This window comes from Hippocampus zosterae, chromosome 6 (genome assembly GCF_025434085.1).
Source record: "Hippocampus zosterae strain Florida chromosome 6, ASM2543408v3, whole genome shotgun sequence".
Classification (NCBI taxonomy): domain Eukaryota; kingdom Metazoa; phylum Chordata; class Actinopteri; order Syngnathiformes; family Syngnathidae; genus Hippocampus; species Hippocampus zosterae.
Genome location: NC_067456.1, coordinates 22,837,583 through 22,853,579, shown reverse-complemented (window position 1 = coordinate 22,853,579; position 15,997 = coordinate 22,837,583). Strand labels below are relative to the sequence as shown.

Below are 15,997 nucleotides of genomic sequence, written 5' to 3'. Positions count from 1 at the left end.
ATCACATTACATGGCTTCTCCAATCAGTGATTTGGGAAATTTAGTTCGCTTGGTCGTCAACATGTGACTGTCGTTGTGTGATTTCTTTTTTTTAGAATTTTTTTAGTACATGCTAAATATGTCGAGAGAAAAAAAGCGAATATCAGATGAATATTTCCAACATGGACTCACATCACAGAAAATGATGGGACTCAATGTCCTATCTGCATAATTTGTCATGCCAAGTTGAGCAACTCAAAACTGAAGGAACACTTCTTGAATCATATTTTTATTTTTTACTAATGAAGGGTTCAGTGAATGTGTATATGAACTGGTTGGGTTCGGTACCTCTAACAACGTTAAGAACCACTGGACTAGGTTAATGTTGATAAATTGTACATCTTGGTTACATTTAGAGGAGCAAAACAATGTTGGTTAGGTTATGTTTACCTTTATATATAAGAGATTTTTTCAAAAGGCCTAAGTCATGTCATATCCTGCCTATGTCACATTTATTTTTTAAGTAATTAATGCCGTGTCTTTTTCCTTTTGCTTGTTCACACAATTGTTTGAGTGTTTTGTTCCAACATCAACAGCAAGAAAATCCTACTAAAATGTTTTTATTTTGTTTTTGTTTCGCAAAAATTTTGAAATATGACTCAGGCAATTATACTATGTGCCGTCGATATGCACTTTCTATTGCGAAAAATAACTCCGGTTGATTGCAGTGATATTAATCAGGCACCAATATGGTATTATTTACTAAAGAACACACAATGTTCTACACTGCGTTTGATGTAATCTTAGTGCTATTCATACTCAGGGTTAACAGCTGTGGTGTGAAGTGATTACTGGGTTCTGCCCACGGCTTTTTGAAAAGTCTGAAGATGATTGGAGCCCGATGGTTTAACAATAATCAAAAGAAAAGGCAGACAGAAGAAGACATAATATAATCGACATCCAGGGTGCAAAAGATGAACTGATGAATGAATAGATAATAGAACATAGAACTCAGGGACTCCGTGTCAGACAGTGACAGGTCACTTGGCACATTGATTGAGTCCCTTCTGAAAAACGTGCCTTGTCGCCACACGTCTGATGTCTTGGCAGATGACAATACGTGATCATGCGGTGAAGCCAGAGGGAATTACGACTTCAGCCGTGCAATGACCCACTTACCTGTCTGACCTGTTTTTATTATACATTGCAAATGGATGGCACAAAGGGCTCAAGACACTTAGAGGACAGCTAAGATGTGCCAAGATAAAGTGACAATTTAAAAAAACGCATTTGAAATAGAAAGAAGCAGGGCAGTGACACTCACGGAATCTGTAATTTAGCCAAGGGCAAGTTGGAGTGAGAGTTGGGTACCTAAATATTTGGACAAGGACAGATTTTTTACGATTTTGTCTTTAACGTGTAAATCATCACAATGTGATTCCCTCCTTGGCCTCTATCTATATCTCTGAAGACATCAATTGGTTGTCCTTTTTGAAAATAGTAGGCCAACCTTCTCAAAGTATTCTAGACTTCTATTTGTGTTGTGATCTCTTCATGTCAAATCAGTGACCCACCACAGAAGAGGTCTTCAATTAAAAGGGACAAGATCCAGTTCATGAAGCCAAGGTCCATCACATCCTAAGTCAGTTCAATGCTGTCCAAAAAATTTGATTTAATTAGTTGACCAGCAAATAAAAAAATAAAAATGATGGAATTCTGAGTGTATAAATGTGAAGATAAATACATCCATATTTTGTGCCTAATAATGGACAAATAAACGTGAATACATATGAAAGAAACAATATTGACAATTTATTTTGAAATCAGAGTGGTCATATCCCTAATGACAAATGTATGGATTTAAAAACATTAATTCTGTACATGAGTGAAGCACCATTTGGACATGGTTTTCAGAAGTGTATTTTCTAAGATTGTCTACTAATTTCTATTTTTCTAAAGCTCTGTGCTAATAATTCCCACCACACTTGCAGCACTTTAGCCTGACCCAGTTAGAACTAAACACCCCATCAGAGAACTGCAATCACAGCTCAATATGAAGGCGATTGCTCAGGGCAAGTGTTTGACAAGTGATGGTTTTTACCAAAGTCAGAAAAAAGTGTTATTTTTCATTTCAAGTCAAATGTAAATCACAGACCATCTTTCAAACAAAGTTCATTCATTCATTCATCTTCCTAACCGCTTGATCCTCACTAGGGTCGCGGGGGGTGCTGGAGCCTATCCCAGCTGTCTCCGGGCAGTAGGCGGGGGACACCCTGAACCGGTTGCCAGCCAATCGCAGGGCACACAGAGACGAACAACCATTCACGCTCACACCTAGGGACAATTTAGAGTGTCCAATCAGCCTGCCACGCATGTTTTTGGAATGTGGGAGGAAACCGGAGCACCCGGAGAAAACCCACGCAGGCCCGGGGAGAACATGCAAACTCCACACAGGGAGGCCGGAGCTGGAATCGAACCCGGTACCTCTGCACTGTGAAGCCCACGTGCTAACCACTGGACTACCGGGCCGCCCTTCAAACAAAGTTATCACATCTATTAATACCTGAAAATTCCTCCATACAAGCTAAACAACCAAACAAAACGCAGAGTTCAAAAATAAAAGTGACATTGTTTATTTCACAGATGCCACAAAAACAAACAAAATATGTAAATTCCATGACAAGTGAGTGTGGGTCGACTGATAAATTAGGAACTTTGCCTTTCAATTCAGCTCCCTCTTTACTTGGATAGCCCTACTGTATGTCCACATCACTGCAGATGGTACACCAATCCACTGTTCCATTCTTCCCTCCCTACCCTGTAAACAAGACCCCAAAATACTTCAACGTCTCATTCCTGACCTGGAGAGGGCACTCAACCTTTTTACAACTGAGGACTATGGCCTCAGATTTGGAGGTGCAAGTTCTCAGCCCAAAGGTTGTCGCCGAACCTTCATTGTATTTGGACTCCCATGACCTATCAACTGTCCCCGCAGTCCCACAGGTAAAAAAAAAAATAATAAATACCCCAACCAATCGGACTACTTAACCCAAACGTATGGCCTGCGGGCCGGAACCGGACAACAAGGAGGTTTGATTGGGCCCGCAGGATATTGAATGAATATTTTCAATAAGGTGCAATTCATGGAATATCCGCCCAGCGGGACACACTGTTTTGATCAGAGAAGAAGACAACAGCAGCCTCAGTTTGTCACTGAGACAGACCCAACACAGCAGACGCTATCAAGGACATGTGACTACTTTATTCTTTACACATATTATTGCACTCTCCTTAGTTTGTAAGGTGTAGGCAGGGATTACATTTAGATTTTATATGCTCGTGTAAATGGTTTAAAAATTCCTTTCTTTATAAATCTGGTTTTATCCTAAAAGTGCATTATTATATTTTTCAATACCAATTACTTGTTAAGGTTTTGTGCCTTTGTACAGTCAGTGGAATCAATTTCAATGCATATAGAGTAATCCCTCATTTATCGCGGTTAATGGGGGCTAAAACCACCCGCAATAAACGAAAATCCGTGAAGTAGCGCCCCCCCTCCATATAGGTACATGTACATAATATTTATAAGGCCATGCATGTAGAAGTAATTTTTTAAGTAATTAACATGACTTAATGCTGTATACTAATAGATTTATACATGTATAAATTAGGTGAGTTTATGAATAACAAAATACAGTCAACATATAAAATTTATGATTATTTTTTTTAAGGCAAACGGTCCGCGAGAAGCTGCGAAAGTCAGCCAAACAACAGCGAGTCACATAGAGCAACATTTACAGTAATGTACTACATGTATATGATTTTTTTTTTAATGAATGTTTGAAAAAATCGATGATGCACTGAAGCCGCGATAAACGAACCACGAAATAGCGAGGGATCAGTGGATATAAATGATAAAAGTAAATTGCACATTTGTCTAAGGAAACCTCAGGTGCTTCATGAAATGTTTTGTAAAAGATATGTTCAGTAAATGTCAACATTTTCCTACTGTCTTGTGCTTCTTTAGACCAAAACAAAGGTAAGACATTTTATTTTGGTTATTTATAGCAGAGTATGGTATAATTTTTAATGGTCTGGCCCACTTGACATCTACCAAGGCCGTATGTGGCCCACAATGTGAAATGAGTTTGACACCCCTGCCTTAACCTGATGACAACTCACACCACAGGTTTGGTGACGGCCACCACAAGAGGCCTTGACCACCTGATGGTCACAGCTGTCTGTTGAAGCAAGTTTGACTCGATTTAGTTGGAACCTCTTGAACTCACACACACCGGCTTAGGAGCCTTCCTGGCCAGAGAAATGAAATTCCAAGTCCTTAGCGCCAGCTTCTGTAGCCAGGTATCAGACCGGTTAGGTCTCTGCCTTTGCTCATTTTCCAACTCACAACACGCCCAATTCCCTTGGCTCTTTCCAGAGGTGGTGAGCTCATGTGACAGGGGATCTATGTTGTCTGTTCAGGTTGTGTTCTTGGGCGCAGGCCCAGCCACCAGGCGCCCACCTTCAGGCCTGGTTCCAGTTCTGGAACCCCGGATACCAACATCCAGGCAAAGGAAAAAAGGTGGTCCAAAAATTGTCTTTATCGAAGGTGTAATGCCCTACATTGTCCAATGTTTCACCTTGGACCGGTTTGCCTTGGTGATCCAACCTAGGGCATAAACCCCCGACAGCTAGGATCAATGAGACACACAAACCCTTTAACACTGGCTCAGGGAGGGGGATGTCATTATTAATGCAATTTCATTCCAAGCAAACTTTATTAACTGTGACATTTAATGATTCTCAGTGTGCAACGGACCTCGAACCCCCTGAGCGTGATCTTTGGCCTCCACGTGTCATCATTAAAAGCCAATTAAATGACAAGTCTGCTCTAAAGTGAATACGTGGCCATGTTTATCTCCATTTCATCTTGCACATGACCATCTGCTATTACATGCATGTCCCATGATTATGTGGTGATACTGCATCAAAACTGAACAGGCAAGTGCATATGCAGAAATAATACAAAAATGAAGAGTCCAAATGTGATAAACCTTTCCCAGGCATCTTTTTCCTTGCCATATTATGTACACAGATCATTCTGTGCAGGTTCAAAAGCAGAGGAAATTTGAGACTATCCCAGTTGAAAGGCAAAGTATGTATATCAGTGCCAGATCATTAGGGATAACTGCAGATAGTATACATCCATTCATTCATTCATTCATTCATCTTCCGAACCGCTTGATCCTCACTAAGGGGCAGGGGGTGCTGGAGCCTATCCCAGCTGTCTTCGGGCAGTAGGGGGGGGGACACCCTGAATTGGTTGCCAGCCAATCGCACTCACACCTAGGGACAATTTAGAGTGTTCAATGAGCCTACCACGCATGTTTTTGGAATGTGGGAGGAAACCGGAAAAACCCACGCAGGCCCGGGGAGAACATGCAAACTCCACACAGGGAGGCCGGAGCTGGAATCGGACCCGGTACCTCTGCACTGTGAAGCCGACGTGCTAACCACTGGACTACCGGGCCGCCCAGATAGTATACTATTCATCCATTTTCCGAACTGCTTATCCTCTTACAAATTATTTGGAATATAATTTGCCTGTATGATGTGAATATCCCTCCATCCATCCATCTGAAACGTTTCACCCTGACGAGGGTCGTGGGCATGCTGGAGCCTATCCCAGCTGTCTTTGGACAACCCCTGAACCGGTTGCCAGCCAATTTACTATGTGAACATCTCTCTTTTAATCCAATCAAAAAGAAAAATCACCTATTCATGAACAATTTTAAATGGAAATAAGAAAGACAAACCATCATGGTTCCAGCAAAGCAAAAATTGAATTTCAAAATTCACAGCAGAATTCCAACAGAGCCTCCATGTGTCATCACTTAAAATGTGAAGAAAGCAACCAGCAAATCCACAGTAAAATGTCTTTGTTAAGCAGTCGACAATCTTTTAATGGACCTTGGTATTTAGATTGACTCGAATGAGCCTCGCCTCAGATGTTTCTTGAGTTTTCAAGCTATGTGATACTGAATCTGTCAGCAGAACATTGAAGAGGAAGTACAGGCTGATTTTGAAAACATCTCAGACGGAATCCACAGGAAACATCAATCAGGCATAGCATTCCACCTTCGAGAGATGATATTAAGATCATTTCCTGGCTTGACAAGTTGATAAATGTTGAGAACAGCCGCAGGTGTCTTAACATGGCTGTCAGCACGGACATGCTTTCAAGTAAATGCCCCCCTCATCAGCGGACCTTCTACAGAGCCATAGGGATTTAACTACTATGAGACACCTAAATTGAAAGACAGATCGAGTAATAAAGTTTGACGGCTCAGGGTCCTGTAATCGGCAATAGCCATGATGACACATGCATCATTCACTTTAGCGCGTTATAATAATAGAATATAAATCACAACCCATGTTTACAGGAGGCAAGGGTCATTTTCATCATTTGATGAGTAACAGTAGAGGCATACACTACTGCATTTCCTTGTGAAAATTTACACATTTTACTGAGATGAGTACTGTCAGTTTGTAATATTTAAACGGTAAAAATAGGTTCTTATTTTAAAACTTTTAATGGAAAAATGTCTTCACCAGTATGTGTCCTAAATCAAGTACCATGATTTGCAACATGTTTTCTGTGGGCCATTGTGGTGGAGGGGGAGCTGCACCAAAAAAAAAAACGAAGCTCTCACTTTACGTTCTGACCCTCACCGAGCTGTGGCCGAAAGAACACAATCCCGTATAAAAGCGGCAGAAATGAGTTTCCTCCGCAGGGTGTCTGACCCTCAGAAATATGGTGAGAAGCTCGGTCATATGGGATGAGCTCAAAGTCAAGCTGCTGCTCTTCACATTTGAAAGGAGCCGGATGAATATTATAACTGACTTTGCTTTTTTTCCTTCCAATTTTCTAAATGTATTTGTCTTGCAATAACAACAACATTAATGCGAAATACATTAAAAAATAGTAATTTACAGAAACAAAAAAAAAAGATTTGAAAAAAAAATCATGATTATACTGTTCATGACACTGAAGAGCTGCATGAATTTGTTGCAATACACCAAAGGCATCTGTGATGTAAAATGCTGGAATATGGCAGCCATTTTGCATTCACACAATTTCAGAGAGTGATACAAGTGATGATTTTACCTGACAGATGGACAACATTTGTTTCCAAGAGAGGCATTTTTTTCCCCATTACTTTGAAAGTTATTGTGCAGGAGTTACTATTCAGGCATAATTCCAGTTATCCCGTGCTCTTGCCTTTTTTGTCCTTCTTAATTGTTTGAGCATCTAAGTGAAGGAATGCAGGGCTAAAGCAAAACAGCGATTTATTATTATTTTATTTACAATCAATAGGATAAAACACAGAATAATACAATTGGGTGCATTGAATTGATCAAAATTGTTTTGTTTTCAGTGTGTGAATATACATGGAGATAAAAGTAGTACCAGGACATAGAAACAGCATCAGCATTCAACTTCTATATTGGGGAAAGTTAATCAATACAACATACAATTGAATAAAAATATACAAAGAGTAATTACTTTGAAATGTATATTAATAATGGCATGTATGCGAATAAAATGTATGAGAGAACTAGTGCACACCAAGCTTGAACAGCTACAATTACTCCTTGAAAAAACAAATCCGTTCAATACTGATAAGTTGCAAAGATGGAGGTCACTGTGACTTTGGCACTGCATCCTTTTCACAGGTAGCCCAGCCCGTTTCGAGCAAAGTGACAAAACAGCGGGATGTTAAAACACAGACAAGAGAACTGCAAGAAAATGAGGCACGTGACAAACAATCAGTGACATTTCAAATCACATTTCGAGAAAAACAAAACACGTGTTTCTAACTACTCCACCCTTGAGGTCTATTGTATCTATCTTTCTGTCTTTCTGTCCACACCCCTTCCCCACTGTCCGTCTGTCATGTACAAAGTTTCAACCATAACCTCATTTAACATATGGCAGCAACGTATAATGACACAGTTCAACTCCACAATGATTGTAATTCCAAGTTGCGGATACAAACCTGAAGTTCCCTCACCTGGATGATAAACAGCGTGACAACGCCCGCTCCGGTGCTCCGATAGTTGCTTGCAAACCAGTCCCTCAGTTTCATGAGACAGCCCTGAAATAAAAGCAGGAACTTGAACTCGTGAACTTAAAAGAACTGGAGGACTTAAAACAACAATGGCATATATATTGAATAATAAATACTGTATACGTTTGTACGCGCGCGCACACACACACACGCGCACACACACTCACCCACAAACATTTATATTCACGATTCTCAATGCTCTTTTTGGTTTCAGTTTAAATGTTATTTTTAGTGACTTTGCATTAGTTTTCCCCTTGTGAAAAAATGGATTATGCAAGAAAGGAGAATCATCTTGACAAGACGGTGGATAGACTTTTGAAATGGCGAGTGAAATATAACCGAAACACGTCTTTGGTGGACCGGTAGTCCAGTGGTTAGCACGTCGGCTTCACAGTGCAGAGGTACCGGGTTCGATTCCAGCTCCGACCTCCCTGTGTGGAGTTTGCATGTTCTCCCCGGGCCTGCGTGGGTTTTCTCCGGGTGCTCCGGTTTCCTCCCACATTCCAAAAACATGCTTGGCAGGCTGATTGGACGCTCTAAATTGTCCCTAGGTGTGAGTGTGAGTGCGGATGGTTGTTCGTTTCTGTGTGCCCTGCGATTGGCTGGCAACCGATTCACGGTGTTCCCTGCCTACTGCCCGTAGACAGCTGGGATAGGCTCCAGCACCCCCCGCGACCCTCGTGAGGATCAAGCGGCTCGGAAGATGAATGAATGAATGAATGAATGAACGTCTTTGGTGACGCGTGTCGGCCGTCACCTTGGCAAAGCTGTCGTGAATCAACAGCGCCAGCAAGCAGCCGTGCAAGGTAGTACAGTAACGCAAACCAAAAAGTTGTCGCTGCCTTACTTATTCGTAAACTCCATAGTAAATGGATCCTCATCCTCATGCTCAAAGAACTACTTAAGATTACTTACTTAATACTGAGGATCATGCAGAGAAATTGCTTCCTGCCGGGCCATGTAGACCAGCTGATACAGTAATATATTTGAAAAACAAAACGCAAGCCTTGGCAAAAGTGAATGTGGAAAATATAAGTGTTGAATAGTTGTGTATATGTTTATGTACCACGAAAAAGAGGTGAATATTGTTCAGAAATATGAGGCCCTTTATCAAAAAGGTTTGCTTACATTGATGTTTCAATGCATGAAAAGAACCAAATTATTCAGATCCGAACATAACGGAGTGTGTAAAAAGAGAAGCAGCCTGTTCTGTTACACTTTGTTTAAACTAGAATACAAAGAGAACTAGCTTCTTTCGATATCAGTGGAATCAGTAAAGCTGAATTGGTTTTAAAACAAAATCCAATGAAACATATTAATGTGGAACATGATCGACTGACTTTCCTCAGCCATCCATGCCCTAAAAAATCGACATTGACAATCCTTCCTCCCCCATAGCAGCCTATTTCTCTCATGTGCTCGACTGCCTCTATCTCACGCAACATGTTGATGCCCCCGCCCACACACAACAATGACCACGCCCTAGACCAAGTCATCTCGGATTCAGCCATCATCAATAATCTTCTGATTGTCTCTGATCACAGCATTTATCTTCATGGATGTTTCCTGTCCTTCGCCTTTTCTCACGTTATACACTTCCTCAATTAACAAAAAAAAACCATGAATTCTGCTGTGTTATACTCTGACTTTCAACATTTGGCTCAACTCAACTAGAGCTCTTAAAACATAAGAGTGCATCAAAGCCCTGGCTAATAGGAAAGAGGTAATTGTATCATGGAAGTATGTTTATGATACATGACGATGAAATTATGTTGTGATTGGGATCATAGTTTCTGGCATAATTAGTGTTTAAACTATAAATACAGGCGAACATAAACACTTCCAGGGAGGAAGTCAATTCATTTTATTTTCTTGCTATTCACAGCAGGTGTTGGTGTGTACGTTTAAGGGTGTACACAACCAGTCCAAGTAAAGAATCATAATGCCAAAATCTGAGAACGAATACAAATTCAGGTGGAGTCTCATCAAGGTCTTCCTTGGGCACTCTCTGTATCATGCGTGACCCAGCATTTGATATCCTAGCAGAGAGCCACTTACTGTATATATCACATCCTTCTGCGGAAAGTCCGCCACAGGGCAACAATGTCTTACAAAAAGATTCACATAATATCCCATTTTGGGTTTAAATTGAAGAGCCGATGTTTGACATAAAGTGACTTCATCCTGAGGATTTTCATCAGTGTACCAAAGTAGTCAATTCTCCACCCGAGGTCAATTGTTAATGTGTACAGTATGTGTCATGCAGAAGGAAATGTCATTGTGATGTTTTAAAATCTGTTTGAGAGTGGGTCACCTCTTGCCAGTAGGTCTTGATGGGGGAGGTGCAGGGATCCCGGACACAACAGGAGATGGGAACTCTACCCATCCAGTCTGCCTCACCGTGAACTCCACAACACCTAAACTGATCAGAGGGAAAAAAAAAGTCAAACTCAAATGCTGAGCAAAACCGTTGAATTGGGCAGAGGTAACATGTCAGTCATATATTTCAACAATATTTGTTCAGAATAAGAACATGGAGTATTCAAGCTGCCTTAAAGTTTTATTTGAATGAAGAGATGATTACCAAGTGCTGGACGGCATCAAAATCCTCTTTAATGGTCTGGTTCTCTCCAGGACCGGACTGCCTGTAGACCGCCAAACTTTGTGTCAGGTCTTTTTCAAAGTATGTGTCGATCTGTACAGTAGACAGAAAGGCAGTTATCTGCAATATCCCAGTGCCTTGGACAGTGAAGAGACAAAGATCACCTTCAAGCAGAATCAGAACAGTTGTTACTTGACTTGGCCTAATGGGCTTTTCCGCCATTAAAAAAACGTGATGATGGGCTACTGACAGTTCAGGATATTATGTGCAGTATAAACAGTTTACTACCACTCTGCTGTAAACCAGGAATACACAAGCCATGGCCAGCTCTATCAGCATCAGGATGAACAGCAGGATGAAAAACTGCAAAAACACAAATTCAAGCTTCTTTTTAGATCATACAGCAAAAAAACAAACAAAAACACACAACAGGGACAAATGATGCAACGTGTGATACCGGAGACACATTCCTTGTGTGTTCTACATACTTGGACAATAAAGATGATGCTTTATAATTCTGATAAAGAGACAGGGCTCTTTCTAGTGGTTCAATGGCTTGAAAATATAACAAACTACCGGTAAACAGAATGACCCAAGTGGCTTATTATTGTGGTCATAACTGTTACGAAAGTTGATACTTTTCTTGGATGAACATAACATCTTGGAGGTCTTCCAGTCAGGTTTCAAGACGATGCATAGCACGGAGTCAGCCCTGTTACGCGTTTCTAATGACATCCTCCTGGCAACTGACTCTGGAGACCACGTGTGTCTGGTTTTATTGGACTTAACTGCAGCATTTGATACAGTGGATCACAGTGTTCTGCTGACTCGTTTGCAGCACTTGGTGGGCATTGGCGGCGGTGCTCTTGAGTGGTTTAGGTCCTATCTAGCTGACAGGACCTTTTGTGTCAGCCTTGGCTGCTCTGAATCACGCACTGCTCCCCTGTCATGTGTTGTTCCACAGGGCTCAATTCTGGGGCCTCTGCTGTTCTCGCTGTATCTGCTCCCATTGGGTTCCATCTTAAGGAAACATGGTATTCCCTTCCACTGCTATGCAGATGACTGCCATATCCATGTCCCACTGAGCAAGAAAGACGCCTTCTCATTAAGGCCACTCCTATCCTGTCTGGAAGAAATCAAAACCTGGATGGCACAACATTTCTTGAAATTCAACGAAAAGAAGACACAGGTGATATTGTTTGGTCCCAGTGGCCCTTGTACATTCCATCCTGTAGACTTGGGCCCCCTGTCTCCTTATCTGAAATCAACGGTCTCAAACTTGGGCCTTAAACTGGACAGTGATTTCAAACTCGATCGGCAAATTGGTGCCGTTGTTAAATCAAGCTTCTTTCACCTTAGACAGCTGGCCAAAATAAAACCTCTCCTCTCACATGAACACTTTGAGACAGTAATTCATGCCTTTGTCACATCCCAGCTCGATTACTGCAATGCCCTTTACTTTGGAGTCAGCCAGTCCTCCATTAAGCGCCTTCAGCTGGTCCAGAATGCCGCTGCTCGCCTCTTGACTGGTACTCGTAAGAGGGAGCACATAACTCCCACTCTGGCATCCCTTCACTGGCTGCCCATTCATTTTAGAGTTATTTTCAAGATCCTCCTCTTGTTTTCAAATCTCTGAATAATCTCGCGCCACCTTACCTCTCTGAGCTCATCCGCCCCTACACACCTGCCCGGCGCCTCATGTCTGTGGACCAGTCTTTGTTAGAAGTACCAAGAACTAAACTGAGGCTCAGAGGGGATCAAGCCTTTTCTGTTGGCGGTCCCTCTCTCTGGAATGAGCTCCCACTGAACATTCGGCAAGCCTCCTCGCTGCCCATCTTTAAAGCCCTCCTCAAAACTCACTTGTATTCTTTGGCGTTCGACTCAGCATGACTTAGATTTGTTCTTGATTTTACTGCTTGGTGCTTTCTACCGCCTTTATTACCGATTTGTCTCACTGTTTATTGTGTATGTTAAATCGCTCCATGAACAGCACTTTGTATGCAGCGATGGCTGTTTGAAAGTGCTCTATAAATACTGTTGACTTGACTTGAAAGAATTGATATTGCTATGGTGTGAGTTTTGTGTTTTGACTTCACACCCATGACATTTTTGCGTGAGTGTTTAGCGCCTTGCTAAACACGCTTGGTCCTGGTCTGCTGCAGGATTTGTCACACACAATCAAGTTCCCATACCAGGCTGGGTGAAAACCACGAATCCTAAACACTTAGATGAGACTATGAGGGAAATAATGGGATTGTCTTCAACCGTGGCATTACATTAAAATATACGGTTGAATCTAAACTCATAATATATCGTCCATTAATCTCAACCTTGATTTGCCCCGGTCGTCTTACAAAAGACATTTCACCTCTCATTCAAACATGTTTCATCAGTACATGCACATGCCTCGCCCAGAGCAGCCATTCAAGACTTTTGCCATCTCAGTATCTCAATGATAGTGTCAAAATGGTACATTATTACTTTTGTGAAGCATTTCTTGCACTGACTCTAGTTACATTGTCGAATTGTACCTTGGCTTATACCAAGAGTGTGATTTTTGTCACTGGCCACATCGTAGTTATAGTATCCCTTGGATAGCCATTATGACTTTCAACCCATTTAAGATCCCTCATATGATCACATATACACAACCAAATTCCCGCCCCCCCATCCAAATAAAAATGTCATCAGCTATTTATTTGAGAGGGGCATTGAAATAAAAATTCCTTGCAATCTCTCAATGTTATGAAAAGTGAAGACAATTTGCAACTTTGGCATTTTCGCAATAAACATTGACGTTGACACATGATTTGCCTTCTGGGGCCACATAAAATGATGTGGCGGGCCAGAGCTGGCCCCCAGGCTTTGTGTTTGACACCCGTGGCTTAGCCCATGACTAGTGAGGATATGTCATCAGGACTTATACTCACGCTGATGAGAAGGCAGCGATTCTCCTTCATAGCTCCAAGCACACCCAGATAACACACACAGGTAACAATCGTACCGGTGACCACCAGGGTGTTGGCGGGGTAGATGGGCCAGAAAGTGGTGACTAGAGATGCAAACTTGGAGTGTATGGCCTGAAATATCCCAAAGGCAACCACAAACGCTCCACATAGCTCCAGCACAGACAGGAAACAACACCTTACGTTATCATTGTTGCCATCTCATTTGGAGTTTGAATTCAATTGACAAATATCAGAAAATTCAGAGGGTAAACTTGCCATTTTCAGCACTTACCCAGCACAGGAAGTTGAGAAATATCATCAGGTTTTTTAAACGATTTACACAGGAGCGATCCATCCCTTAATTCTACGAGATCGCAAGCACTTCAGATTAGCGTCCTGGGAGCAGCAGAGATGTGTTTGACAGAAAAATAGAGAGACTGCTCTCTTTGGTGCCAGTGTGTTTACACCACAATAGTGTTTGATATGGTGACATTGAGCCATAAACACAATGAGCACTTGTGACCTATTCAGGCCCCAGTTGCACATGGTTGCTTGAGTTTCCCCACTCAACTTTGTTTCAACTTCCTTCATAATGTTCCGAGTCTCCTGAAATGTCAATAATTGTGAGCAAACCTAATGTACTTATTTCCAGTTTTCTAAATAATGTACGCAAGTATTGCATCGAAAACATAATTCACTGTCCAAGTTCAAGCAAAAGCTGCACATATTAAACGCTAACAGTAAAAAAAAAATGCTTACAGTATTTTCTTGTCAACTGTTTACATCATATTCTATTGTTTAAAATATTTTTGTCTCTAGCTAATACTGTATTAACATTATTGTGTCTAAGTGGCACACTAAAACCAGTTGACAAGAAATTGTAAATTTACTCTTTCAATATCAACAATGTATTTTTTGTTATCCTGCAGCATTTTCTTTATATCTTTAGCGTAACACAAAGCACCTGTTATTTACAACACATTCAACATTAAAAAAAAACAAAACAAAACATTTGAATGACTCATCATCAACCAAAAGATGAAAAGGGCTCACCTGAAATCCCCTTTCTGGTAACGAATCACAAAATCAGATGTGGCTCACAGTTTCTTGTTCTCTGTGTTCCGTGGTGCCGACAGATGAAGCGAAAAGTAAAACGAGATGAGTGGAGGACAAACAACAAGGACCGACAAATGTGTCAGAAACTGTGGCTTCTGTCCACATTTGCACAAAATTACAATGTGCAAACAAAAATTAGATGTATCAATTCATTGAGGTAAAGATCAGTGTAAAAAAAATCAGGAAAACTATCATTTTCAGTTCAGAGTAATTCCATTGCCTAATGTATTTACCTGCACTAAATCAATTGGGCTTTCTCGTGAATGGACATGATCAACAGTCAACAGCTTTGATGGTCCAGGGCAAGGCTCACCTTACAAATGTTACTGTGGATGAATGTTTTCACTAAAAAAAAAAAAAAAAACTACTGACATTACCGAGAGAAGACAAACTCTTTCCTTCCATATACTTAAAATAAACGAAAATAAAATGAGCTCTAGTGTTTTGTCTTTTGTCTTTGGTTGCATCATCTATGCTGCACACAAAGTTACCACTAATTGTGTAAAGACATTCTCCCAGGAAAGCAGCACCTTTTTTCACTCCACTATCATCACGCGCAAACATGACACTATTTCTGTCTCAGGACCAGTCTGATTAATTCTTGGACTAACCTGAACCTCTTGTTGAATGCCTGATGTTTATCGTTGTCTCATCCTTGTTTCACTTCCAAGTCTCCATGTTGGCTTTATTGTTCTTTGTTTTTTTATGTCATCAGTCTGAGTTGATATTATTTGGTTGATTTAAATCTAAATGATCTGCCTGGCTCTGCGAGTGTGTGAGTCTAAAAAATGTATCTGTGAATAAAATTAGGATGGTAAAACAGCGAGATAGCAATGTGTCTTAAAAATACAGAGCACACCATTTTTTTAGAATGAAGAAAGGGAAATGATGACAGTTTCACTGTTATATATTGTCTTTTCGCACCCCCTACTGGTAAAAATGAAGAGTTTATAGATGACTTCCACAGCATGCCAACTAGCTGAAAATAATTTAAAGCTCAACAGTAGTCTATTTTCATCTTTAGGCTGAATGCGGGGTGTAGTGTGTGAATGTTGGTGAAAAGTAACAATAAAAAAACCTCCTGTGAGGTAATAAGATAAGAAACAAAACAACATAACCAAATAGATTACAGCTTCATGTATTTTGCCATTCCTTTTATATTATAGTAATCGAAAGCTGCTTCTCTCTTGGCGGCCCGGTGGTCCAGTGGTTAGCACGTA

General features: G+C 41.0%; 1 protein-coding gene across 2 annotated transcripts; it reads right to left on the bottom strand.

The window, feature by feature from the left end:
* Positions 1 to 7,323: 7,323 nt before the first annotated feature.
* On the bottom strand, positions 7,324 to 15,639 carry LOC127602286 (leukocyte surface antigen CD53-like). Of its 2 annotated transcripts, XM_052068353.1 has the most exons (10): positions 15,389 to 15,639; positions 15,011 to 15,103; positions 14,715 to 14,775; positions 13,954 to 14,025; positions 13,644 to 13,793; positions 11,002 to 11,076; positions 10,696 to 10,806; positions 10,426 to 10,533; positions 8,055 to 8,138; positions 7,324 to 7,779 (listed from the first exon to the last, which is right to left on the bottom strand). In XM_052068353.1, the coding sequence occupies exons 4-10, from the start codon at positions 14,014 to 14,016 to the stop codon at positions 7,711 to 7,713; spliced, it is 660 nt and encodes a 219-aa protein (XP_051924313.1). In that variant the 5' UTR covers positions 14,017 to 14,025; positions 14,715 to 14,775; positions 15,011 to 15,103; positions 15,389 to 15,639; the 3' UTR covers positions 7,324 to 7,710. The 2 variants fall into 2 exon arrangements, with proteins under 2 accessions (XP_051924313.1, XP_051924312.1); XM_052068352.1 differs by lacking the exons at positions 14,715 to 14,775; positions 15,011 to 15,103; positions 15,389 to 15,639 and having other exon boundaries at positions 13,644 to 13,832; positions 13,954 to 14,678.
* Positions 15,640 to 15,997: the final 358 nt, after the last annotated feature.

Bases quoted from the DNA above. Each gene is read 5' to 3' on its own strand.
- LOC127602286 (XM_052068352.1), bottom strand. From the start codon at position 14,016: ATGGATCGCTCCTGTGTAAATCGTTTAAAAAACCTGATGATATTTCTC. The intron at 11,077-13,643 runs GTGAGTATAAGT...GTGTTTTTGCAG, and splicing joins ATCGCTGCCTTCTCATCAGC to TTTTTCATCCTGCTGTTCAT. The intron at 8,139-10,425 runs GTGACCCACTCT...CTTTTATTTCAG, and splicing joins TCAAGACCTACTGGCAAGAG to GGCTGTCTCATGAAACTGAG.